We start from the raw sequence: 27295 nt of genomic DNA, 5'->3' as shown, positions 1-27295 counted from the left end.
GGTAAAAGGTCATCTCTCAGAGAACAGAACTAACGTATGAACAGCTACATTCCGCTATCATTCTCACCTTACCTGTCATCAATAGAGTCCACTTTCTCCTGGATTTTATCAGAGTTTATGTTGCCATCACTAACTAGCCTCCTGCCAGTCTCTACAACTGCATTGATCTTTTCTTCATTGGCATCCATCGTGGTCATGAAATCCTCCTGTTTTTTAATAGCAGCTTCTGCTCCTTCCAAGGTAGTGGGCATTTCTGTGTGTGCCAAAACATACTCCTGTGATTAAAACATAAATCAGAGAGATAAAAATATTACACTTAGGCTACGCTGCCTGCTCCAACAACAGATTCACCACATATGAAATGTCTCTCAAGAACAGCTAGAAGTAAAACACCAAAAGCAAATTTACAGTTTAAAATAAATAAATCAGTCTATAGTTTAAAAAAGGGCAATTCATCTGTTTGTAGCTCTCCTGCCAAATGATCTTGTTTGTTAATTGCTTGCAGTATATGGTGCCAACCTGTAGAAATGAAATAAGGTGGATCTTGACTACTTGCCTGGTTATTAAGAAATGCTTCTGCTTGCTTGGTATCTCTGAGAAATAGCTGGTAGGCATGAGACTGGGAAAGGAGATTTTGCCTGTTCTCCCACATTTTGTGAAGCTCATTCCATCCAGTGTCCAAAGCTTGTAGGCGCTGGCGTAAGAACATGTACTGAGCGTCAGTTTGTCCTTGTGTCACCATCTCACCCATGTCCCTCATTTTCTGATAATCTTCCTCATAATTGTTGATTTCATTCTTAATATTCTCATGCTGAGTGAGCAGCTTCTCAGCCTCTGTCAGTGTGTTTGGCATATCTTCGGATGCAATTGCAGTCTGTGTTCTGGATAGCCAAGACTGGAAGTCATCCAGATCTCTCAGGAACTGCTGCAGCTTGCTTGCCTCTCCAAGTGACTCTTCCCGGTTCTTGAGGGTGGTCTTCATTTCCTCCCATACATCGTTGATTTCTGCAAGCCGTGAAAGGATAGCTTGTGCCTGGTCAGGATGCTCTGATTCCAGCTTTTCTGCCTCTTTTTGCAAGTCACTTAGCTTGGCTTCGATGGCTACCAAGTCACGTTCCATGCCTGTCAGCTTCCTCTGCAGGGCCATCACTCCAGCTAGATCATTACCCAGATCCTGTGTAGATTCGATCACTTTGGTCTTTTCCCTGATCCAGGATTTGGTTTCATTACATTCAAGATGGTAGTTCTGGATACTCAGAGCAGAGAGCAGAGCATCCTTCTTCCTATCTACCAGTTCTCTGAACTGGCTCCATCTAAAATTTGTGAGGAGAGAAAAGCAGAGGAATTGAATTTCGTGTATAATAAGGGATAAGTATATGGCAACGTTGCTGAGTGAGCAGCTGCTCACATTAGCTTGGTAAGCCATGAAATAACCTAACTATTCATGGGTTTTTCAGTCCTTCCCTTATCACCAATAGTTTTAGCAAAACAACCATTAACCAAGCTATGGCATGTATTTTAGAATATGACAAGTATATCAGTAACACTGACTTAACTGTATAATTTTTCCTCAAGTGAAAAATTGCTAGTTATACCTAATTTTCACACTAAATGTAGTCTCTCAGTTTATTTTGAAGCCAAAAAAATGAGTGAGTTTACATGAAATTATATTGGTTTCTTTTTTATCATAATAGTTATTACAGTAAATTTCCAGCTCTCAAATCAAGGTACTGATACACTCAGGACCTGACTGAAGTCAATAGCAAAACTCCATCTGGTAATCAAATATTTGAAAGACACAGCTCATTTTCTTTCTTTGTAGACCTTTCTTTAAAGGTCTACACCTTGAAGATAGTTCACATAATAGTATCAGAGTATCTTTAAAAAGACATAAAAGAAACACAGATAATCCCACTGTACTTGTTTCAGCCAGTGTCGTGTTCACATGTCCATGCACATGAGGCCTCTACTTACCTCGTGTTGAGTTTATCTTGCTGTGCTTTGATCTCTTTCTCACTTGGATGGCCACTGTGCATTAGCTGTCTAGCAATTTGGTTCACTACTGCAACACGGGATGCCTGATTGTTCATTTCTGGTTCTAAACTTTCAAATCTGGAAGGGGGGGAGGGGACACAAACGAAAAAAAAAGATTACACAGGCATTAGAGAATCTGAGCAAAAGGCAAGCTGAGAAAGGCAGCTGGTGTAAAAAAGTTCCACCCGATATTCCCCAAACTTCCTGGTAAGGTCATTCTCACCTGTGCTGGATCACTTCCAAGTCCTCCAGCTTCTCTGGAATCTGCATATTATTCAGCCATTTCTCCTTTTCGTTAATCCAAAGCTCACAAGCATCTGCCTCGCTGAACATCTTATAGAGAGCAAGGGTATCCTGCAAGGCCTGTTTACGCAGCCGAGTCAGCTCAGCAACCTCTTTGTATCTCTCCTCTATTCCGGACAATCTGCCTTGCACATCTGGAGATCCGGCGTGTTCCTGCGGTAGAGCCTTTGCTTGTTCGTGAAGCGAGTCAATAGTTGGTCGGTAGCTTGCAATCTCTTCAGCCACATCTTTGTGTTTCTTGACCAAGGACTGAGTGGAATATTCATCATGTCCAACATCATTGCTGGAAACAATTTTGAGGATGTCCAACATCCATGCATCAATGTCGTCAGCATCAGCCTGGAACTGGTGAAGGAGAGCGGCTTCCTCCAGACGCTTCTTCCTAATGGCAGATAACTGTTCCAAGTTAGCCCACTGCTCCCGGATATCCTTAATCCTTTCTCTGATTTTCTCAGACCCAAAATGCTCCTCCGCAATCATGTCTTCACCTTCTTTTATTGCCTGCTGAAAGTGGCCACTACGACCACTCATTTCGTCTTCAAATGCCTTATGTTTACTCAAGAGACGGACGACACTGGTTAGGTCCTTTCCATAGTCATCAGATGAGAGTATCTGTTCCTTCTCCCTGATCCAACCCTCTTCTTCAGCCATTTCCCAGAAGAATTTCCAGAGGCGCCGGGACTCCTCCAAGCGGGCCCGGCGCTCGGCTGCAAGCTGGCACAGCTCTTGGTAACAGAATTCCATATGAGCAACACGGTCCCTGATAACTTGTGGGTCACACGGTTTGTAACCTGTTCAGATAGAGAATGTACATTACGACTTGGACTGATTCATTTTCATCTCTACAGCTGGGGCACACACAGAGTTCTTAATTCCTGTTTATTCCATCTATGAAGTTAACAAAAAAGAATTCATATTTAGTCTCCTGAAAGTAAGTGTGAACTATTCAACCTCCACCATACAATAACACAGATCAGAAAATACTGTTTGTTGCATAGAGACCAAAAAAACCAAACCCACAATAAAAAAAAAAAACTAAGGAAGGAATGATATTCAAGATAGTCATGACTGTTTTCAGTGAAACAAAATTCACTACTCCAGATTTATACACACAACTGCACAAAATGAACATAATTTGCTCTAGTTAATGACACTGGTTTAGCGGAATCGCTTTTATTTAGCATAAATTGGGACAGTATCAGACTGGGTCAAGTAATTTGTATTGTTTGCATTAGAAATACAGAACAGGGAATTAATGGTGACTACTACAAAGTTACAGCAGCTGCTGGTTAGGAGCACGACATCCCATGCAAAAGACAATGCCACAATGAATTCATGTGAAGGTACCTGGAGTAATTAATCATTGACACAGTGAATAAAAAAGGAACAAATTAAGCTGGATTCTCTTATTCTAGTGCTGAAATTAATCTAACACACCTTGCAGAATCAATGAGGCTTATAGATAACCTTATACACAATTAAAACAAAGAAGGACGTGCTGGCTGCTACTTACCTTCTCCATCAGTGGCAAACTTCTGAGCAGATGCATTGACCCCTCTCACTCTCTCAGCTTGAATAGCAATGTCAGCTTCCACAAGAGCATGTTTCTGCAACAGGTCTTCAACTCCTAACAAATGTTTGCCATAGTCTTGAGACAGCAGAAGGACCTGATCAAAATGTAAAAGACAAGTAAAATGGGCTGAAGGCCACAAACTGTTTGTTTCTTAATGACTTCAGGCATTACACTGTTCTCCGTTGTTACGCTGATTTAAGTGACCTCCTGGTGAGGAACACCAGGCCCATGAGGAGAGCTAGTTCAAATGTATAGAGACACGGCTGATATGAATTTGAGCCAATATTTTTAAAATCCCTGGTAACCATTAAGAACTTGACTGCTCTTTTAATGCAGTTTTAAGTCTGGGATGACAAGAAGCTAAGTTAGCTCAGCACAACCAGTGGAAAGCACTCAGTCCAGGTGCTGCAAGCTGCCACTGAGCTACACACATCTTTCTTTCCTCCAGCAGCTTCCAAGTCCTGCTGGCTGATGGACAGGAACAAAGTCATGGTCCTTTCCCTTCCCAGATCCCATGAGAACAGACAGGAAGACATTCATGCTTTTTAAAGCACAGAGGTGAAGAGGTGACTTGTTCCCCATGTAAATTGTGATAAAGAGAGATTATTTAATTCCCTTTCACCAAAATCGCCATCCTTACCCAAGCACTATGACCAAAGCCTTTGTCCCTTATGAGACAGGCATGAACCTGAAAAGTAGCTTTTTATAGGAGTGAACTTGTTCTTTCTCCTTACTTGTTTATGATATTTATTTTTTAAAAATCATCATAAGGTATAAGGAATTTCTTCACCGCTCATGAATGTGATCTTCTGCATTTGTCTATTAAACCAGAGGGGCAAATGAAGTTTAAAAAACTACCAAAAAAAAAGGACATCTACACCTCCCCAGAATATTTGGTCTATATTCTCAAATGGCTAACACCTACCTTCATCTCATCCATCCAGTCCATAATGTATAGCATTTCCTGGAAAATCTTTTGCAGACCAAGATTCATCTCCAGCCTCTGTCTCCGTGCTCTGAGCAGTTCCAGGAGATACTCCCATAGGCGGATAACATTGTCCTTTCTTGCAGTAATGCGTTTGATATCATGGTAATTTTCAGTTTCAAGCTCCTTCGCAACTGCAACCACGGCTTGGACTCGTTCTTCATATGCTGCAATGTCTGTTTCAATGGCCTCATGTTTCTTTGTCGCGGCTTCTACTGCTGGAAGGTCAAAGCCAAAATTATCCTGTAAAGACAGAGACACTTCTTCAGTAATGGCTGCTGAGGAGAAAAGCCCTACTGCTCAAACTCTAACATGATTTCTGATTGTGCAGAATACACTTGCTAGCAAATTTGGGATCTCAAAATGCTATGAAATGTCTTTTTTAATAAAATCAGAGATACCTCTGATAACCAGAGAACCACTGATAAAATCAGAAATATCATTTACTACTTTGGGGAGAAGAATCATAGTAGCCATTAGGATTAGGCTGGGGCTTTACTTGTTAAAGTAATCTCTAATATTAAAAAATAAAATTAATTCCTGGATTAATTCCACTGAATTGATCAAAATATTCAGATAAAGAAAATCTTGACTGAGGGTAGGTATTTCCACATCATTTACAATACATACACTTCTAAATTAAATATACATTTGTGCACACATACAATAAATATAAATATACATAGATTCAGTAAAATATGAGGCACGGAGGAAGAAATATTCTCTTTGCAAGAACTGTATCATATAATTACTTATGAAAATCATGTTAGTCACACAGACAATTTCTGAAAGCAGCACCTGAGAAACGAGACGTTGATTTTCACTCAGCCAAGTTTCTCTCATAGCTGCCTTGCGATCAAATCTGCGTGCAAGTTGTTCCAGTTTCTCTTGTCTGATGAGCTCATTTCGCAGTGCCAGTTCTCTTTCATGTTCAGCTTTTTCCAGTCTTTCCCAGGCCTGAAAATGAGGAGAAAAAACACGCGCCTTCTAAACACACATTCTTATAGGATTATGAGAAATCATATCATCTTTGCATGAAATCAGGACTGAAGTCACTACAGCCAAGTTTCACAAAACGGGCTTATTTATTTATATGCCAATAAATCTGGTTTGTATTGGCTGGCCTTACATCTTGTCTGCTAATATAAGTGCATGACTTAAAATTTGTTCTCAATTCATTCAGACATTTTCTGAGTAAAGGGTCTGAGACTTGTTTATCTCGGATGCATTTTCTCAAGTTCATTTGGTTTTTGCCTCTAGCAAGGCCCAAGGAAACAATGTGGCTTGAATGTGTAAGAGTGTATTTGTTAAAAAAAAAAATCTTCTGAGCACTACTCCTAAATAAGTGGATTCTATCTTTCTCCTTTAGGAAATGAGAACTAGAGATTCATGCCCTCTCCTCTCCAAAATCAACATACAATTGTTGTTCTTTATTACATCCACTTTGGAAAAGAAAACAACTACAGAATCCAGTTACTTTTGGTGCATAACAGTCCTTTTTTTCCCCAAGGCCAAAAGTTATTCACATGCATGACATTAATCTTACAAAAATAAAAAGTCTTAGAAGCATGTGGAAAGTCAGCTAATCACCTTTCAGATCTTACAGACAACAAAAATACCCACAATTAAACACAAACTACTCTAGATTCTTCTAAATCCTAACAGATGTGAAACTGCCTGAAACCCAAGTATTTTAGGCATTCACAGGCACAAGGGCTTAAGGCAAACAGGAGAGCTGTGCAGTTTACTGCTCTCTAGGATGCAAGACCGAGGCCACAGACGCCCACAACAGCTGCTCTGGGAATGCCAAGCATGGTCAGACACAAACAAGGAAAGCTCACAGTTTTAAATTGTTTGTTATCCTTGAGAGAGCTTGTCAACTATGCTGCTGCCAGCTGCACCAGCACAAAAAAATAGCTGCATAAACCCTGAGAAGGAACCCCAAGATTTGTCATGGTGCTTCCCTTCATTCTCCCACGCTGCAGGCAGGGGGGCTGAGAGGCAAATGGGGAGGGCTACAACACCTAGATATTTTGGCTATTTTCTGTAGATTAATAACTAGGACCATGGAGGAGAAAGGCAGGGCTACTAGATCCATAATCAGAATGACTGAGCATTTTTCCAGTGCAGAAGACCTTACAGATACTGAAGACTCCCAAGGACTTGGTTCACATTAGTGAGTCTGACCCGTAAGAAAAGGTCACCCCACCTCTCCCACCCCTTATGGCTCCCCATATCAAGGCTGGAGATAACAAATGTGTTTCTTCCCACTATTACCGACAGGCTGAAAGAAAACAACACAGGAGGAGCTGGCCAAGTTTACCTTGTTAATGTCAGAAATGAGTTTGCCTTCCCTTGGCATGTACACTTTCTGATTGTTGGCTCTCATTTTGCTTTGGATGGTAAAAAGCAGCACTTCTAGGTTTCCTTTTTCTGTAAATCTAAACAAAATTTTTCAAAAGAACTGAGTTACAATAAAGCTTTCATTGCTACTGAGGTATTATAAAGCACTTCCTTAAAATATTGACACTATGAATGGAGCATTCAGATAAACACCTTGATCTTGTATGAAAGCTGGAAGCAATGGAAATGGCCCAACACATCCCCTGGAACCAGTTGGTTCAAACAGCAAAAGAAACTTCACAGAAGTCAGTTGTCTGTGTGCTTAGACTTAAACTCCCTTGGGGGACAGAAGACTGCTTTTTTTTTTTTTTAATTCTGTTACATGCATTGTCCTAGCTTATTCTATTCACACAAAAAATGGAAGTTTTATTTAAAGCCCACCGCACTCAATAAACTCTTCCCACTGTTTTCCTCAGTTGTAGGCCTGGGAAATAAAGAAACTCCATAGGTACTAGGGAATAGTCTGCAATTTTAGAAGATATCTGTATACTCTGTAATGTTTTGGATTGTCATTATTATCCATTAGAACTTACATTAGGAAAAAATAATAAACAGATGTGATATCCTAATGCTAAAAGAAACTTTCCAGAAATAAGTTGCACAGTTTTGGTTATATCAGTTTTAGTAAGCATGGCTATGTTTTACAAACACTTCCTCTTGCTTTTGGATAAGCAGTAAGATTCTTTCAATAGCAGTGTATTGGTATTATACACTGCTCGCAAGCACAACTGGTGACACTACTATAGTAAAATGGTATGCTATTACCACTCATACTACAAGGCAGCCATGTCAGTGAAGTGACAGCTTCCAGAACTCTGAGGTCCTGCTGGCGCAGGATCACTAAGGCACAGGATCACTAAGACGCACTTTTTATTATTGTTGGTTTTGTTGTTATTATGTGCATATTGAATAGCATAAAACAAACAGGCTCCAAGTAATGATGATGAGTGCCAATTAGAAATACGGTATCTGGGTTTGTTCGGAAAAAGAAATTCTTCAGCCAAGATTAAAATTACTTGGATTTGTTTGTTTTTAGAAAAATCAGTGGCTGACTAAACAAAACAAGCAGTGTTGTTTTTAGCTAAGATTAAAATTACTTGGGTGGTTTCTCTACTGTGCGGTAAGTGTTGAATGCCTGTAGCTGCTGTTGCACACCAACTAGCGAGTTAGCAAATTTGCGATTGTTGAGGATGATAATGGTTTGCTCAATCCACTCAAGAAGGTCAGAAGCCAGCGATTCGTATTTTTCAATCATTTTCTCCGTTTCAATGGCATTGTCAAGCACCTGCAACAACCAGCACAACATAACATGAATAACAAGGGCAGCGCTCTTCAGTCATCTAAATCCAACAAACTACATAAAAGAAACTGTTTAGAGACTTGATTTATGAATCAGACCACTCACTCCTGAGCGCCACAGGGGCTGAGATCTCTGCAGAATGAGGGCTTTGCATTTTTCAGTGAATTCCCATGATCCCACGGCAATAGAGGGACAGAGGTGAGTGAGGCTTACAAAAGGATTCATGGTCAGTCTGTCAGCTGTAAAGATGGGGGGCAACTTCGCCAAAGGACAGAGAATGACTGCACATTTTTTAAATGAGGGACTTTTCTGGGCTCCAGAAGAGAAAGAGGACCCAGGGTGTGAGGAGCAGTTGGTGAGAAAGGAAAAGCAGCAAGAATGCAAAATTAACGAGCAAGAATAAAACACTGGCCAAGTGTTTTCTAATACGAGGTAGCTGGAAATTAACTACTCCTCACAGTCATACAGGAATATTTAACATTCAAAACATACTCAAAAGCAAAACTAAAAACTACCATACGGTGGACTCCTAAAAAACTAACACCCAAGAGGAAAAAAAAAATCAGAAAGATTTCAACTAGTTTATAACAATTTATAATGTGAACTTGCAAACCTTTCCAATACGTTTTCCTTCAACAGCTAAAGCTTTCATCTTGGAAAAGTAGTGGTAATATGTCACCACATAGGTGATGATTGACTTTTCATCAGGATGATCAACACTGATATCTGCAAACCAAACAAGAGTTTCCTTAGCATACTGGGGGTGCATGGGTTAAAACAACAAAGCTAATAATGCAACAAGGATGTGTTTAAGAGTCAGAGATAGGTTCAGCGGCAGTTCAACTCCTAAGATTTATGTCCTAAACAGAAATAAGTTCAGCAGCCTTGGACTGGTTCTGGATTACTCAGTGCCGTACAGTATTGAACTCAGAAGTCACTAAGACGTGCTCCTATACCTCTTTGTCTTAGTGTGGACTGTGGTTAAAGCATGGGTCTGTGGGCTAGGGAACTATGGGCCTTAGAGTCAGGTTCCAGACTTTGCCACAGCTTGTGCATGGCCCAATACCTCCTCTAGTGTCCGTGTGAGTTGACGGAACTATTGTTAATTGAGAACTTCGATGCTCTATCAGCATTTGGAGACAGGAATTCAAATGTAATAGTATGTCTATCAAGGCAAATCTGAGAGATACAGATGGGAAATGAATTATTTTCTTTCCAGCAGCAATTCTGAGGCACTAACAAATAAGCAAGAAGGAACTCATCCAAACACATAGCCTCTATTTGCCCTGTGACAAGAAAGTTTCTTGTCCTAGCATTGTGAGCACACTTTCCAATATGCATGTGCATGAACACTCCCATGAAAGCCCAGGCTAAAATAGTCTGCAAAAGAAGCTGCTAAATATTTGCTGAAGTCCACAGCATTCATCTTCCAGCTCACAGAAAGTGTTTCTGAGGCCAGATCAGAAGGATGCTTCTAACTGGAATGATTTTATGTTTATGTGTTCAAGACCAGGCTGGATGGGGCTTTGAGCAACCTGGTCTAGTGGGAGGCGTCTCTGCCCATGGCAGGGGGGTTGGAATTCAGTGATCTTTAAGGTCCCTTCCAACTCTAACCATTCTATGATTCTATATATACATGGCCAGTCCAGTGATCTTGTCAGATGGGGTCACAGGATTAAGGGCTGTTGTGCTACTGCTGCTCAGTCACCTGCAGGAGACATCTTACATTCTCTCCTTCCCTCTCTGGCTGTATCACCAGGTGAGTCAGCAGCATCCTGCTTCTCTTTAACACAAAAAGCTATCACAAAGCTGTACCCTTCCACAAGGAGGGGTGGGAGAAAAGAGCCCACAAATTGCTGTGAAGTGCTGAAACTGCAAGGAATTCTTACCCTCAGGGTCCAGGAGCTTAGTGAGACCAAGGTGTTGTTCTGCAAGGTTAAAAGCATTCTGCAGATTGTAGTGTGCATTTGATTTCTTCAGCTTGTCAAAATCAATCAGATCAGGCCTAGACAGAATGGAAAATTCTTTAGATTTCCCAAAGCACAGTGCAGCCACCCTCAAATGAACAAATGAACTGAAATCTGCAATCCCCAGAAAACCTGGCCCCTCCTGCTGCCAAGGTTTTGCTTGCCCGGTAGCCCTGTGCATTTGAACAGCAGTATTGAAGGAATGAAGTAATGCCTAGCACACGCCATGGCAGAACCTAACCCAGGCCACATAACAGAGAATAGTTTACCAGGGATAAAGGTGACCTGGAAAATAAAGGAATGAAGTTGTGGTCATGCAGTGTCTCCTCATGCCCATGTAAGCTATCCTGGTAGCTTCATCGGAGCTTGCCAATAAGCCACATCCCCAGCCATGACAAAGTCTAGCACCAGATTTTGCCATCCCTGTGCAGGGATTTCTTTTCCCTCCAGGGTGCTGTTGTGTGTTATGTCCCCCTCCCACCTCCGAATTCTAGGCAACCAGACCCGATCATCAGTTACTCAATAAGGTACAAAAACTTTTCCTCCAACTTGGTCAGTCACAAACCAAAACTATCACATGTATAATTTACTCTTTTGAAACCAAACACAACCTGGTTTGACTCGTGATGGGAAAAGCTGTTGCCCAGATGAGCTCATAGTGACCGCAAGAGCTGTAACGCTCTAAAGCAAAGCAAGCTGCTGTAAAACTCTCAGCAATTCTTCAACTTCCTCCACTCCACAGATTTTAAAATCAAGCTGCAAGGTAACAACAAAACCCAGTGCGCACTGTAACAGTCCAACCTTTCAAAATCCATAAAGATATTTACCCACACATACCTGTGCTTATGTATTAGTGCATTGAAAGCCATCCCGTCCCTCCAGCTTGTGGTAAAGTTGTGAATGTTGACATTGGGGTAACTGATAGAACAAAAGAAAAATAGAGCGCAATCAACATAGCATCCCTCCTGCAGCTCTCCACACACTGTCACTGAAAGCTGCTTGCAGGAGTGACACATTTATTGTGAACCTTAAGGTGGGATATAACCATCCCATGATGGATAATCTATCATGACTGTTTTCTAATCAGAGACTGACACTAGAGGTAAGTGCATGTCATTTACTCTTGTAAACCCTGCAGAACTGATACGCATTCCAGAGAAAGGCTCTAAATGACCTTCTAAGTAACCACTTGAAGTTACTATTTTATAACTTGCTGCCCAACCTGCAGCCTGTGAGGTTTCAAATCCCTGCAAGTCTAAGGCCTGCTCCTGCTCTAGCTGCTGGCAAAGAATTATTTTCAGGTACTCAGAATATCAAGTTCAAGAGAAGAGTAGGAACAGCTGGAGGAACAGAGAGGAGTAAAACCTTTTCTGATGGCTGCAAGTACCATGGGAGCAGCGATACATTAAGATTTCCTTGAAATTGCCTGGTATCCCAAGGCATCTTTGAGGACTGACTCTAGTCACTGTCTGACTTCTAAACAAAGCACATATGATAGCCACCTTTGTGCTCCAGAGATGCAAAGTTAATTTGTTTGGTGATGTGGGTATTTTGCAAGTCTCCAAAAATCTCAGGCTGCTAACATACCACTTTCGTAAGAGTTCTTGGAAGAAAAAGATGGAGTACCACTAGAATAATGCTGAAATGCCCCAAGTTATCACAGGGACATCCACATTTCATGGGGGAAACATAATGAATCTCTACAAATGGATATTTAATTATGCAAGAAGGTTACTGTCAGAGAAAGATATTTTGGAAACATTCCCATATATATAGGGAAAAGTTGGTGGCAAAATCTGAAGCATCGCTACTTCTTCAGAACAGGGTGAAAAAGAGACAGTATATTGCAATATGTTCATGGATTATCAGATTGCTATGTTTATCACACAGCATTAATATAATAAAATTCAGAATTTTCTGACTTGTAAACATCAATTCACTTCTCTTGGTTGAATCCACTTAAGGACAGATATGTGTTTGCCCATTTCAAATTATTTCAATGAAAACTCAAAATGCTGTAAGAGCTTTAGAGATAATCACTTAATCCACACTCACCCAGCTGTCTTCATCTGGCACCACAAAAGCAAAGCATCTTTAGCAGATTTCTTCTCCTTGTTGTCCTCAGTTTCAACACTGATATCTTGGATCTAAAATTAACACAGAAGTTTTATATATGTCTCAGAGAAAACACATTTTTTGGTTTTTTTGAAAAGATGAAAGAAATTATATCAGAATATAAGTAACAAAGAAAATCTATGATGACAGGCAGAGTGGAAGTAGATGAATGCTCTTCCTCATTTAAAAGCATTCATGTCAGAAGAAAGCTTCATCTGACCTTATTTTACTGTAGGATTACTCTTTCTTTAGTCCATTGACAAAATAGTTTAAACTTCACCAGAAAATGTATTTCCAACTGTCAAGGCAAACCCTGCCCTATACAGCATTATGATGCCACCCTGTGAGGTGCCTCCTGCAGGATGCTGAGCACATCCAGGAGCCAAGGGGGTGAAGCAGGTAGAGGTCCTCACGAGGGGATCCACAGGCAAAAGCTAACCAGGGGTTTCCTAGCACCAAACACACTGTGGGATCTCAAGCTTGGAGAAAATAATTGTTTGCCTTTAGCAGCATCACAACTATATATTCCAGATCTAGGCTATTATCCAGTTTTTAAAAAGAGGAAAAAGAAAGAAAAAGGAACCTACTTTTTACTTCATATGGGCAAATATATCTATCTCATTTGATGGATATAGTTCACTGCTTTTTAAATAGAGTAGTATTACTTCAGCAAAGTTCCACTTTTGTCACTGAAATTTAGGCAGACACTTTCATATTCAGAAAACACTGAGCAACACCAAAATTAAGATAATGTTAAAATTTATTAAATATTTATTCCCATGTTATTATAAAATATATATTTATTAAATAAATTTATTATCCTTTCTGCAAAAGTACTTTCCAGTCTTTTTTAACTGAGGGCGAAGACCAATGTGCAATTTGCTGGAAAAAAAGAAATCTCAGCCTTTAGCTGGGACACTAAAACAATTCCTGTGGGCACCCTTAATCTGCTTCAGTGCAAAGTCAGCCAGGTTAATGATAATCACCACAGAGGTAAAAGCACCTGGGGGTAGCATTTCCTCCTGTGTCTACAAGAGTGTATAGATCTATGAGTGGAGCTTCATATTTATTAGTAATTTAAAAATAAAACCATATTACTCTCCACACAGGAAGCTCCCATTGGCCGCCACTACAGATCAGCAGTACCATGAAGCACTGTTTATCCTCTGCCCTTAGCTCTGGAGCACATCCTGCCAGACGCTAAGCACTTTTCATTCCCATCATCTCAGAGGACCTGGGAGTGCTTCACTCTTAAAAAGCACAAAGTATACTACTAACAAGTATGGAAAACTCAGCCGAGTGTATATCTGTGTATGTATACATCTTTACCTGGAATCTCAGGATAATAGTCCAAATAAGGCCAAGTGTCAGTCTGTGATTCCCATCCACAATATCATGAGATCCCATGTTTTCTAGGTGAACTCTTTGCTCTTTCAGGAACTGGAGGGCTTTATCAACATTCTCCAGGCAATGGATGCGCATCCTTCCCTTAGTTGGTTTAGGCTAGAAGGTAAAAGGGAGAAGAAAAACATGTATAACTGTAGATGGAAGGAAAAGAAAAAAAAGTGCTTGCTAACTCTTCAGTCTAGGCAGGGGAGTCACCACATTGTCCACTCCCAGCCAGCATTACTGTATGTATTTGTTCTTCAAATTCAATGGACAAAACCACGCCTCACATCTTACAGTGCATGTACATGTGGCAATGGTAGCACATGTCGAACCTGTGCTACCTCCTAGACCCGAGTCGCACACACTAGGCTTCAATTGCGTTTGCCCTTCAAAGTATTTTGCCTGCTTACTTCCTTCATTTTTTCTGTCTACTATATTCACTCACTAGCTGGAAGATAAATTATTGTTAGGTTCACGCCACACCTGACACATTTTCCCAAGATGATTTTTTTCTCCAGTACAGGTTCTTCCACACTATATCTGCAAAGATAAAGATATGAAACAAACTGATAACTGAGATAGGCACGCAATAGAGGGAGTTAGTAATGAATGGTCCAGAGAATACCTGTGAATACAGATACACACTCTCCAAAAAGGTGGCTCAGGTTTAGACCATTAAGTTACTCAATAAAACTCCTCCAGATAGAAATGTCATTGCTTTTTATTGGTCAGTTGAAGTAGGATAAATAGGATGAAAATAACAGATTTACTCCAAACAATTTATTCATAGAAAAAGAAAGTAAAACCAACAACAATCAGCCACACCAATGTAACAGAATTTTATGAAGGCCCAGTGCAAATGAAAAAAGCCATGAATATATTAACAGCATGTAGAATTCTGCTGTAAAACTGAATAAAATTAAAGCAACTTTGCTCTGCAGATACAGATTACAGCCAAATAGCCTGTTCACTGCTCACTGAGATGTCACCAAAGGTACTCAGCCAAACTACTAATTGACGTAATTTTCTTGTTTTCTGCAGTGAATGTAATTACCTGGCCATGGAAATAGCTCAGGCACAATCCTTGCCTCACATCGCATTCAAATGGAAGAGTTTCAGCCAGAGGCATATTACGGTCCCTAGAAACAGCAGCCTGTATAACAGCATGTCATAAAGATGAAATGCTTACTAGAAAGATGTTCTTCAGGGCACATAAACCCCTGAGGTCATTGGTTTCACTTCAGCTTTCAGTCAGCACCGTTCTCCTCCAGAGGCTGGGGAACGATGCAGAGAAAGTCAACCCACAACTCCCAGTAAGGGTGAAGATTTCCAAGAACCTGCCACTGCTTTTGGGTGTAAAAATCCCTCCGAAGAGGCACAGATTGCATGTACTCCCTATGGACATACCATACAACCCAAATGCTGCCAGTATAGGGCAAGAAGCCATAGCACGACTGGGAGAAAGAGTGAGGTGACACCGTTTGCTGAAACCAACCGGAGATCCCTCACTATCAGCAGGGACAATCCAAGATTCATCCTACTGCCAGTACCATCAGTCCTCCAGGAGCGTGGTAAGCTGGAGCACAGGTTCAATTTAATCTTGCAAAATATAGGCAGAAAGGCGGGAGAAGGACGGCCCAGCTGCGGGGGAAGGTGGAGGCCAGGCTGCGCCGGGAGCTGCCCAGCCCATTGCCACACCTGAGAGCAGCTTTCCAAGGTGTGCTCACTCCTACAATGATGTTCCCAAAATACAGGAATGACTGTGACTGTGGCCTTTTCTGTGCCAGACCTGACTCTGTCCCCTCCGCCTTAACGCAGCCCTTCTCATCTAACCTAAGCAGTAACTGCACTGCCTCCAGTGCCTCAATTTACTGAGCAGAAAATGGTTTCAAAAGTACTTTTTCTGCTTTCAGAAGGTCCAGCACCAAGGTGACAGAATTAATATCATTCACAATAGATGTTTTATTTAATTCCTGAGATCGCCTGCTCCCACCCACACTCTCTACAATGACATACAATTAAGAATCCGAGAAACATAACTTTCAGGTTACTGGTAGGATTTTCTCTCCCACAAACACAACGACTGCATGCGAAGCAGCAGAGCACACAGAGTGAACCTCAACAGGCCACCGCTCCCTGTAAAGCAGGGGTGGGCTTACAGATTCTTCTAGTGCTCCAGCACTAGGTGCACTTTCAGAAATTCCCTGTTGGGTCTGTAGCAGCTTATTTATATTAGCAGTGTCATCTAGTGCTGTTCAATCTATGATTTATTAATGGCCCAAGAAGGCACTTCAACTTTCTGCAAGGACAAGAACGACAGTGCCGCCTGGCTAAAAAAATGTCGGGCACCCAAGAAGACAGAAGGTTTCATTTCTCTGTCCCTCCGCACCGGCAGGCCAGGCAGTTTAACCCACTGTTTTGCAACAAGAAGAGGAAGAGGCTGAGTGTGGTTTGCACAAGGTGTGGCTGTGCTTGCCACACTCTCCTGCAGCCCCAAGATGAGACATAACTTTCACCTTTACTGGGCTGACACGGATCCAGATATTAACCAGAGGGAAAGAAAGCATACCGGATGCATCATTTATTGTATTTAACTAAACTCAAGAGTCTTCACACACACATTACCAGGAAAACGTGTTTTACATCAAAAATCTTCCCTTTTCCAACAGAAAACATGATAGAACTCACTACAGAGAATCTGCTTAAATGATTTGACCTTTGAGCATCCAGGAATTGTAAGGAATTCACTAATCCTTTATATAGTTATGGAAGAAACTGAGCAAAATGCTTAATTTCATGCTGAAAGCAATTCTCAGCTTTATTTTTCTGTTTGGGAGAAGCTGGTTAACAGTGTGTGCAAACAAAATTACAACCGTCTTTTCATACTGGCTGGATTCTTTTCCGCTTTGCTCAGTGAGACTATTGCATGCTATCAATCTCTTTCCAAATACTGTGCTGTACAGAGGACCTTACGTAGTAAGGTCTGGACTAAACACTAGGATTAGGAATCAAGCTAAGCAAAGACAGGGAGATGCAGATGTTACCCTTATTGGACGCTCTTATTTTGAGTTTCTCCAACATCCCTTCAAGGACTCCAGGTTTTCACCAACAAAAAACACAATAGCTTTTGAAAAACGCAGTGTTTGTGCAAACAAGGCTGGAGGTGTTACACAGGGCAAAGCGCAGTTCTGATTAGTATCCTAAATCCCTGGCTCTGCTCCACAGGCATATGGCTCCAGCTCCGGAATCTCAATCCCAGGTTCAAAAGTGAGAAAACAACTCCTGTTTGTTCTTCTCCATCAGTAAACACATCATATTAAAATAATTATCTAGGCTAGTTTCTGCATTTGTTTATTGCTTTCTTACCATTTGATGTTTCTTGTCTTGATTTTAAGCTTTCTGCATAAGATACTGCCTTTAGATTTCTGCTTGGGTGTCATGCAGAAGTCAGAATCTAACCAATACCAGCTAAAATAAATTCCAAACAGCGGGAGGAACATCAGCAAATGGATGCTACGTGCCAACCCTCCTGGAATAGTTTTGGTGTGTGTAATTGTCTCAAGGTTAAGTGCATTGCGTTATCTGTATTCTTGTTTGCAGAGGAAGGTGTGGTGGAATGTACTGTTCAAACAGAGACTGCTGTCCTCCATCCTGAGATAACGAAGCTACCACAAGAATTTGTGGTGGTGCAGGCAGCTGCCAACACGATACGCAAACGATGATGCAAGTGCAGATACAAGAGTCTCATCAGGTGGCTCCTGCACTCTCCCCACCCAAACAGCTGCGTAAGCTCTGTTGGCATTTTTTAAGACCTGAAGTGAAAAACGTAAATGAATCACACAGCAAGAGTCACACAACTGGTCTGAGCTTCACCACTGCTATTTGATACTGAAAGTCAAATCTTGGCAGGCAGATAGGAAGATTTAACAGTGGTGCTATCTGAATCCTCAAAAAATGTGGCATGCTGGCCTCATATTCCTGTGTGAATAGTACCTGCTACCTGCAGTGAACACGTCAAACCTCATGAGGTAAGTGATTTGGCATAGATAGAAACATATTTTGAGCAAACTGCAGTTGACTAACATTGAGATTAGTTGCCTCCATCCACATCCTACATCCACATCAGAGTTTCCTTACCTCAGACTCATTCAGAAGGCTCCCTCTCTTGTCTTACTATACAGGCACTACACTGTGGGCCATATGTTCAATTCATTAACTGGAGTCTTAAGCCATGGAGCTTCCATTAATAGGAGTGCTTCATGACAAGTGATTACACAGTTGCATCCTCATGTAGCCTTAGGTCTTAGCTAAATACCCATATTTCTTTGAAAAGATTGCTTTAAATTAGGTAGTTAAGAGCATAACCATCATTTAAGGAACTGAAGGAAAAACTGATACCTAGCCACTTCTTGACACCCAGTTTTCCTGTTAATCAGCAGCATTTTTCTCTACAGGGATTTTCTTATTCACCACTCCCTTGTGCTGGTATCAAAGGGAGTCTCTCAGCATACCCAAAGAACGAATTTGCCCCATTAATTTAAATTAATTTCAGATATTCCTCTAACCAAAGAAAATCCAAGCCTTGTCTATTCTAGTAAAATCAAGCACACCCAGGAGCATTCGTGAGCAGTGGGGTGCAATTAACACCATGGCTAAAACTGCTGCAATGCTTCCCAGGGTGGACTTGGCCGTCTCCAACCAGCTGTACTCCCCGATCCCCTGGCACGCTCCGGAGAAGGAAGAAGGGATGTTCCAGTCCTTGGGCCAGCAGGCAGCCTGCACACAGCCACCTGCATCCATCAGCTGTGTTTATTACCACAGAATCAGGCCAGCTGGCCACGGTGCCCGGGAACGTTCCTCAGCACACCTAATTCACCGTTACCAAAACGGTCTAAGGGGCTGGAGAACATTTAGTGGTCTGCGTCTGTCAGATTCAGGAGCAGGGAGTATGCTGCTGGAAGCACTCAGCATCTCACCAGCAAGAAACCTTTGAAGGAGATTTTCTTTGATTCCTACTGAAAGCAATAGGAAGATATTTTAATGGTGTCTGGATCCAGCTGAAGCAATACACTTTTTTTCTTTAATACATAAAAAGACATTTGCAGCACTGAACCCTCAGTAGTCAGTTTTGCTGTACTTCAACTGAGCCAAGGATTCACCAAAAAACCGACCCAAAATCAAAACAAAAACCCCACAATGAATATTATTAAACACTTACAAGTCTCTCTCCTGAAAGAACTTCCAGAAGTTTGATGAGCATCCTTCCATCGCGAAGGTCAGTGTACAGATCTGTAATTCTGCATGATACACGTGCCAAGTGGGAATTAACCCACTTTGTGAAAGTCTTCTTCTGAACTGCCTCACGTTCATCTGTTAGGAAAACAACACAATGTTATTCAAAATAAGTCACAGCTCATGTACCTATGTGAAAATGTGATACTCACACATGTCTAATATTAAATTAAAGGTATGACTTGTTTTCTTAGCAGAATCATTGAAGAAATCGGCGCTTTCCACTGAAAATCCAAATTTCTTCCTTTTTTATGACATCTTCTAACGTCAGTGGGAATTTTACTGAGTTACTATCTATAGAATAAATCTGAACTATGTATTGCAGACTTACTTGCTGCTCAGATAAGCAGCTTTCTCAAGGTGTAAAGAGGTCTGTTGTAGAGCTACAATGTAAAAGCCCCTTTGGACTGATCAAACTGTCCAGTAATTTGATCAAGAGTTATCTTCCACTGCTAGAAGAACAGACCAACTTCTGCTCTCGAATACGAACACAAATCCACAACAGATCCCCTGAAATACCAGAAGTCACGTTGGATTAAGATAGGTTCAAAAGACACCAGAGACCACAGCCTCCCATTTATTTTTTCCCTTCCTGTTACAGTATTTATTTGCAGATTCAACATTTGTAACTGTATTTACACAATGTCAAGATGAACTTTTCCATAACTGCACGTTTGAAGTAGATTTGCATTTATTTAAAGCCATAGAAAAACAGGGTTTTTCCACCTTCCCTTCCCAGAGTCTTTCACAAGATATACATGAAAACATTGGTTATGAGAGCGCTCTTAATGCACAGGCTCACTACAATCCACATTAATTCAGAAACTCCCGAACGGCTATCTGCCAAGCTGAGAACTCTCAGACAGAAAATATTGTACATCTTTGTGGTTAAATTCTTTTGCCAAGGGCTTTGGATGAAGCCATTTCTTGATAGCAAAAAGTAATTTCACTGAGCTGGGAACTACTACAGACCAAATTTGTCAAAACACAGGTGCTCAAACTTAGACTCCAAAGTCCATACTTAGACATACGAATGAAAGCAGTCTGCTTTTCCAACCAGCTGAGCATCTAAATGTCCCATCGGTCTTGTTAAAGTTGCTGGCACATTCAGAAACAAAACATGAAGACTGGTAAATCCTAACCCAAAATGTAACATGTCCAGCTCTGAAAACTCCAAGTATGTTGCTTGAAACACAGAAAACATTAATAATGGTGCAGATCAACACAGAGTTTATATCTGACTACCCAGGGTTTCGGTGGATGCTGTCCTTCAAAACGAAGGACATAACCCTTCTTGGGGGCGCAGTCTGGTAGGGGCATGATCCCAGAACATTCATAACCAGTTACGGCCTCCGTACCCGCAGGACCTTGGGACAGCAGCAAAAGCCTGATCTTGGTGACAAGGAATGACAAAGCAGCTGAGGCTGCAGAGGATACAAAGCTGGAAAACAAGTAAAAGAAAAAAAGGCAATAAGAAAGTAAATGATACAGTAGAATGGTGGTAAGGAGGAGAAATCCAACAAGGAGTGGGAGAGCAGACTAGCACTTCAGTGACCATTTGCCCAATCACATAAACCCCACCCTAAGATTTCAGTTCCTCCCATGTATTTCTGAATTTATTGCTGGTACCCGACCATGTGTCAGGACATGACCAAAGCTACTGCACTGAAACTGTCCCATTTGTAACAGCTTTTACCTACCTATAAGGTGTGAAATTAAAAAATGGGGCTTGGAAAGATGTAAAAAGGTGTGGTTTGTGATGAAACAGCAATATTCTTTCAATGAATTGACAGTTTGCATTACTCTTGTTTGCCCTCACTCTGTATGAAGCAGGGGATGCCAAGATATAGGAAGCGACCAAGAAATTAGCAATAACTGTGGCTTGCTTCCCCATGCGCCAAGAGGAGCCAACTGCAGCTTCTCTGAAGGGGTTGCCCCACAGTCTGCCCTCCACTCTGCCCCATGCTCCGCCAGTGCCACGTCATGCATGTCCCCTTTACTGCTGGCACATCACACCCTCAGCAGCACAGGGCTGCTCCGCACGCTGTCAATAAGCACTGTGTGAATGGGAGAATGCCCAGGTTGTTAGCCCAAACCATGCCCAGACAAGGCAATACTAGAAAAACATACGCCGCCTTCGCAGCCAAAAGCTGCAGCGTCTCCTAACCATGCTGCAATTCCTACCAGTGGTGTAACAACATAGCTTGTTCAATCATGGACCAAAGAAGAAAAAACTCAACATATCTGACTAGTGGAATTAGTTGTCTATTCAAGTAGTGATTTAAATATAGTGTCTGCTATCCTTAAACATACATTTTATGTACTATTTATAGCAAGTTCCTGGGAATGCTGTATCTGCATATCTGCTTGTCTAGTAATCCATGCATTTAGTTGAAGTATTTTTTTGAAATGAGTCACAGAAGAAAAACCTTGCAATAGGTGGTGCTTTTTAAAGAAAATGCCAGGAGAAATTACATCTCCCTTCACCAGCTTGAACAAGCCCCAAAACAACTCAGCAAGTTTGTTTATTTAATCACTCTAGTCTCCATACAGGAGCACAACATCATCCTGTGGTCACATTCATTCTGAAGAGAAATACAGAGGTACAGGAACCTAAATATAGAGTCAGATGTAGAAAATATTGTGTAAAACAAAAAAGCTATCAAACATCATGATGAAGCCATCCATTAAAAGAATCATAGAGTGGTTTGGGTTGGAAGTGACCTTAAAGATCATCATGTTCCAACCCCCCTGCCATGGGCAGGGACACCTCCCACTAGAGCAGGTTGCTCAAAGCCCCATCCAGCCTGGTCTTGAACATTTCCAGGGAAGGGGCAGTCACAGCTTCTCTGGGCAACCTGTTCCAGTGTCTCACCACCCTCACAGGAAAGAATTTCTTCCTGAGATCTCATCTAAATCTCCCCTCTTTCAGTTTAAAACCATTACTCCTTGTCCTATCACTCCACTCCCCGATAAAGAGTCCCTCCCCATCTCTCCTGTAGGCTCCCTTCAGGTACTGGAAGGCCCTTATAAGGTCTGCCCCGAGTCTTCTCTTCTCCAGGCTGAACAACCCCAACTCTCTCAGCCTGTCTTCATAGCAGAGGTGCTCCAGCCCTCTGATCATCTTTGTGGCCCTCTGCCGGACCCGTTCCAACAGGTCCATGTCCTTCCTGTGCTGAGGGCTCCAGAGCTGGACACAGTACTCCAGGTGGGGTCTCACCAGAGCAGAGTAGAGAGGCAGAATCACCTCCCGCGACCTGCTGGCCAAATCTTTAGTCAAAAGTTATGGTAATCAACAATCTCCCAATTTGGGATCACAATAAAAGTAATGGGTAGGAAAAGAACGTCCATGAGGTTTTAGTAAAGAAGATGAAGGGTCAGAGCCTAATTTTGAACAGATTAAGAACACGATGTGGGAAACAGTGACATGCCAAGTCAGGTTGTGAAAACTTTGGTGTCGTTGTATTAATTGATACCAGCTTAGGATCTTCTGTTGTTGAAAGACAAAAGGAAGTCAACAGATCAGCTGGCTCCAGGCAGCCCTTTAAGGGAGGGGGAAGAAGGGTCTCTCCTGCAGATGGCACTCACGTGGCCCAGGAGTCACTCTCCCAGAAAGGCTTTCCCACCCCAGCATGATTGGTGGCCCTAAAACAGGACATGAAAGTGCATTCTTCAGGCAGAGTGGATTCAGGGAAAAAAGTTCTGGTGACTCTTCTTCTGTGTTGCCTCAGCATCCTTAAGTGCACCAAACTATCAGTCGGGGAGAGGACAGGAAAGCAGTCTACAGGCTCTCCTCGTCTAGCTGGAGGCCCTCTGTGCTTTGGGAGCTGATGCTCGGTGCTGTTACGCATGTTTTCTTTAGTCTAGTTGAAACGCGGTTTTCTGCCTCTCCTTGGTGCCTTCCCGTTTCCTCTGTCTTGCTCTCTGTGGCTCTCGATTTCCTGTTTACGGTGAGAAGTTGAAGGGCTCAGTTGGTTCTTCTGCCTCCTCATCTCCGCACCTGCCCCGTGCTCGCTCTCACCTGACCCCCACCCATCCTCTGCGGTGCCGTCCTCCTCCCTGCTCACCCCAACAGATAAAAATAGTGTGAAAATCTCTACTGAGACCACAGCTGTGACCGTTTCAGTGCTAATACCACATGCTGAGCTGACTGAGGCTCCTAACATGTGCCTGAGCAACTTCAATTGCTGTGGACTCTAACAGCTTTCCATTTTCTTCCCCTCTCTCCCCCTTTCCTCTGATTCACAGCAAGAACAGCCCAAAGCAGTGAGATCCCTGGCTGCGTGCAGCCTCCAGCCTCCTGGGAAAGCCCTGCAGCACCGTGCAAGAGCCAGGCCCCCACCTGCTCACTGCCAGCTTTTGAGGATAACCAGAAAACCAGCAACTTATCTCAGAAAAATGCCACCGGAGAGACACAGCAGCTCTTTCAGTCTCCTAAGGGGCCAGTTACCCAGGAAGGCCACCCTTCATCATGCGCTTGGCACAGGCGGCGCAGCACAGCTCTAATTCCCCGCTGACACTATTAGTGATGGAAACACCAGAAGAGAGAAGACACAGCCGTTCTTAACACCGCCTCGCTTAACTCCTCTTGTGCTCACACAACGTGGGAAAGCAAAAGAAGCCCATTCTGAAAGTTGCGTGGCTGGGGTTGGTCATGTTAAAACCTCTCCTGATTATTTCTACATGGTGTTTCACAATGACTGCAGGCTTTTGCAACGCTTTTACCAGCCCTTTCAAACTGATAAACTGAATTTTTCTGCTCTTGGGTTTCAGGTTGAAACACGCGCAGAATTAAAATCAATGAATTTTGGTTATGTGTCTCAGAGAAATAAACATACATACAGGACAGTGGTACTTACAGCTCTGACAATTTGGCTCAGCACACAACTATGACTCTTTTAAGGTCTAGTGCTGTGTAAAAACCTACACACTGAGGGGCTAGGTGCATCCATGAGTGATGACATCAGGTATTTAACATCAGCAATGGGCCCTAAAGCACTATTTATGAATCTCATGTGATTGTTTCCACAAATATCCTTCATGCTTTCAAAAACAGCTTTAGATTTTGAAGATTAATTAAAACTGGGTGGAGCTCCAACTATCCTACAGCTTGTGAAAACATTTGTTTCCCAAGGGTAAAGAGAAATGCACAACATGCAAAACATGCACAGCAGGAAAACGGAAGCCATTCTAACAGCAGTGTTGATAATAGAGAATCTAACTTATCTTGAAGCAACACTGGGAAGGAAATTTCCTTTATGCGGAAACCCTCACGACAATACTACTATCGTACAGCGGCTTGCAAGCTCCAGCTCTGTGATTGTGATAAATCAAGGACTGACTTTGTTTAGGAATTTAGTAAATAAACTGGAGTTTGTACACTGAAATTCGCATAAACCAGGCCCAGAGGGTATGACATGCAGGCATCTAGCCCCTTCCCCGCTTGAGGAGAGTCACTTCTTCCTCTACTGACTTGATGAGGAAAAACTCCTGAGAAAAATGCAGCCAACTCTCTGAAAGATCAGAGTGTCCGTCACTGAATCCCCAGCGTGGGACAGCAAGACGAGGGTCGCACACACCATCCCTCCCTGCCACATGCTCAGCTGCACTGAGTGAGCTCAATAGGGCTGTGCCAGAATAACCGAGAATTTGTTTTAATAAATACCCTGGAAAATGCACAGCTGGAGGAGCCAGCTGAGAGAAACACGGGCCCCCATGACCCTTTTGCTGCTCCCATATGCCAGGAAGCGTTATCAGCCCATCCCCTCACACAACCACAGCACTAACTGCTCCTGTGGCAAAGGTTACCTCTGTGGCTGCCTGTTTTCTAAAAACGGCTTGAAGACAATCTGCTCCCTTCCATACCGGTCAAACCACATTTTCAACAAACTGACCTCATGAACGCATTTCAAACTGAATGGCAAATACCTTTGGCGCACACTGCTGCCAGCCCAGCACAGGTAAAATGACTTGCAGTGTGCAAGAGCTCCTGCCAGCCCCTGGGCAGCAAACACCTCTGCACCCCACCAGATAAAAAGCGAAGGGGGTGCTCTCGAAGGAGCTGAAACGTTACTGAAGAAAACAAGAGAAATTAGAGCACCGAGTGTCTAAGACTGCTGCCGAGCACTCGGTGTGCGTGCGGCTGCCCTGGCACAGCCTAGCCATCACAGGCACCAGAATCTTTCCTGCCAAGCCCAGCCAGCAGGCACCTCGCTCTGTGCATTATCAGTGTCTGTGGACCACTGTAATACCTCAAAAGCAAGGCAAATTAAGAATGTGTTTTAATCCTTTATTCAAAAAGCTCTGTCTCCTGCAGATTTACGTCTATTTTGATTTCCATGCTGAAAGTAATTTTTCCAGCTTAAAATTATTTTTTATTATAGCAACAAACACAGCCAGTGTGCAACCTACACAAAGCATTTGCCAAACACACTGACTCAGAGATCAGCTGAGTGTTGCTCCAGGCACACCACTTTTGCTGATATCCAATATCTACAGCTTTCCAGAATTCTTCAGATCATAACCTAGGTTAACCACGCACAAAGAAAACAGAGCTTCCTTTCACAGGACAACATTCCCATTACTGTAGACTGTCAGGGCACAGGATATCACTGTATGTTTTCTCATAGATGCAAAGATATGGAGTTAAGTTGCCAGCAATATTCACAGTTTCATAAATTCCAGCTGTGCTTGGAAAATTTTTAATTGAGAAAGATGCCTGACAGAACAGCAGATCAGCTACTGGGACCAGAATGTGGTGATCAAACAAGTTCTATCAGGAAAGATGAACACATAGAATCACAGAATCATAAAATGGTTAGAGTACGAAGGGACCTTAAAGATCATCATGTTCCAACCCCCCTGCCCTGGGCAGGGACACCTCCCACTAGACCAGGCTGCTCAAAGCCCCATCCAACCTGGCCTTGAACATTTCCAGGGATGGAGCATCCACAATTTCTCTGGGCAACCTGGGCCAGTGTCTCACCACCCTCACAGGAAAGAATTTCTTTCGAGTATCTAATTTAAATCTCCCCTCTTCCAATTTAAAACCATTACCCCTTGTCCTGTCACTACACTTCCTGACAAAGAGTCCCTCTCTGGCTCTCCTGTAGGCTCCCTTCAGATATTGGAAGGCTGCTATGAGGTCTCCCCGGAGCCTTCTTTTCTCCAGGCTGAACAACCCCAACTCTCTCAGCCTGTCTTCATAGCAGAGGTGCTCCAGCCCTCTGATCATCTTTGTGGCCCTCCGCTGGACCCGCTCCAACAGGTCCATGTCCTTCCTGTGTCGAAGACTCCAAAGCTGGACACAGTACTCCAGGTGGGGTCTCACCAGAGCAGAGTAGAGGGGCAGAATCACCTCCTGCGACCTGCTGGCCACACTTCTCTTGATGCAGCCCAGGATGCAGTCGGCTTTCTGGGCTGCCAGCGAGCATTGCTGGCTCATGTTGAGCTTCTCATCCATGAGCACCCCCAAGCCCTTCTCCTCAGGACTGCTCTCCAGCCATTCTCCACCCAACCTGTATTTGTGCCTGGGATTGCTGTGACCCAAGTGCAGGACCCTGCAATAATCTTCACCTTTTGTTATAGTAACAGAGGACTGATGCTGAACATGAAATAATTCTAATACAGGTCTAAACTCTGTTGTTTCAGGCAGGCTTGAGCACAGGCTTACACAAAATATCTCAGTCACACCTGGCCCTGAGGCTGGTATGCAGACCCCTCAGCAGCTCTGCCACAACCCAGTCAAAGCTCTTCTCACCACTCCAGTAGCGCCTTGAGAAAAGAACAACACTGGTGGCTCCTGGTCCTTAAATTTCCTGTCCAAACCAAGGAGTGCATGCTCAGAGGAAGTCTGGGGATTACCAGCAGCCTTGGCCTGTGATCCATGCCGGGAGGAAGGCTGAGATGGGGTTTTGCATGCTCCTGACAGCCGA

At 42.7% G+C, this 27295-nt stretch overlaps 1 protein-coding gene across 1 annotated transcript in view; it reads right to left on the bottom strand.

The window, feature by feature from the left end:
* The window catches only part of SPTBN1 (spectrin beta, non-erythrocytic 1), a 137527-nt gene that overhangs the window by 35302 nt on the left and 74930 nt on the right, over positions 1 to 27295 (bottom strand). Inside the window, exons 4-19 of the mRNA XM_074162969.1 lie at positions 19288 to 19439; positions 14010 to 14183; positions 12621 to 12712; positions 11403 to 11483; positions 10488 to 10603; positions 9212 to 9324; positions 8396 to 8583; positions 7219 to 7336; positions 5694 to 5852; positions 5234 to 5236; positions 4836 to 5138; positions 3851 to 4004; positions 2258 to 3128; positions 1975 to 2112; positions 557 to 1313; positions 73 to 275 (exon numbers count right to left, since the gene is read on the bottom strand). Of these exons, the coding sequence (XP_074019070.1) occupies positions 73 to 275; positions 557 to 1313; positions 1975 to 2112; positions 2258 to 3128; positions 3851 to 4004; positions 4836 to 5138; positions 5234 to 5236; positions 5694 to 5852; positions 7219 to 7336; positions 8396 to 8583; positions 9212 to 9324; positions 10488 to 10603; positions 11403 to 11483; positions 12621 to 12712; positions 14010 to 14183; positions 19288 to 19439 (3622 nt within the window). The remainder of the gene's footprint in view (positions 1 to 72; positions 276 to 556; positions 1314 to 1974; positions 2113 to 2257; positions 3129 to 3850; positions 4005 to 4835; positions 5139 to 5233; positions 5237 to 5693; positions 5853 to 7218; positions 7337 to 8395; positions 8584 to 9211; positions 9325 to 10487; positions 10604 to 11402; positions 11484 to 12620; positions 12713 to 14009; positions 14184 to 19287; positions 19440 to 27295) is intronic.

Source organism: Numenius arquata, chromosome 2 (assembly GCF_964106895.1).
Source record: "Numenius arquata chromosome 2, bNumArq3.hap1.1, whole genome shotgun sequence".
Classification (NCBI taxonomy): Eukaryota; Metazoa; Chordata; class Aves; order Charadriiformes; family Scolopacidae; genus Numenius; species Numenius arquata.
The sequence above is the reverse complement of the archived record's forward strand: the minus strand, read 5'-3'. Positions and strand labels throughout refer to the sequence as shown.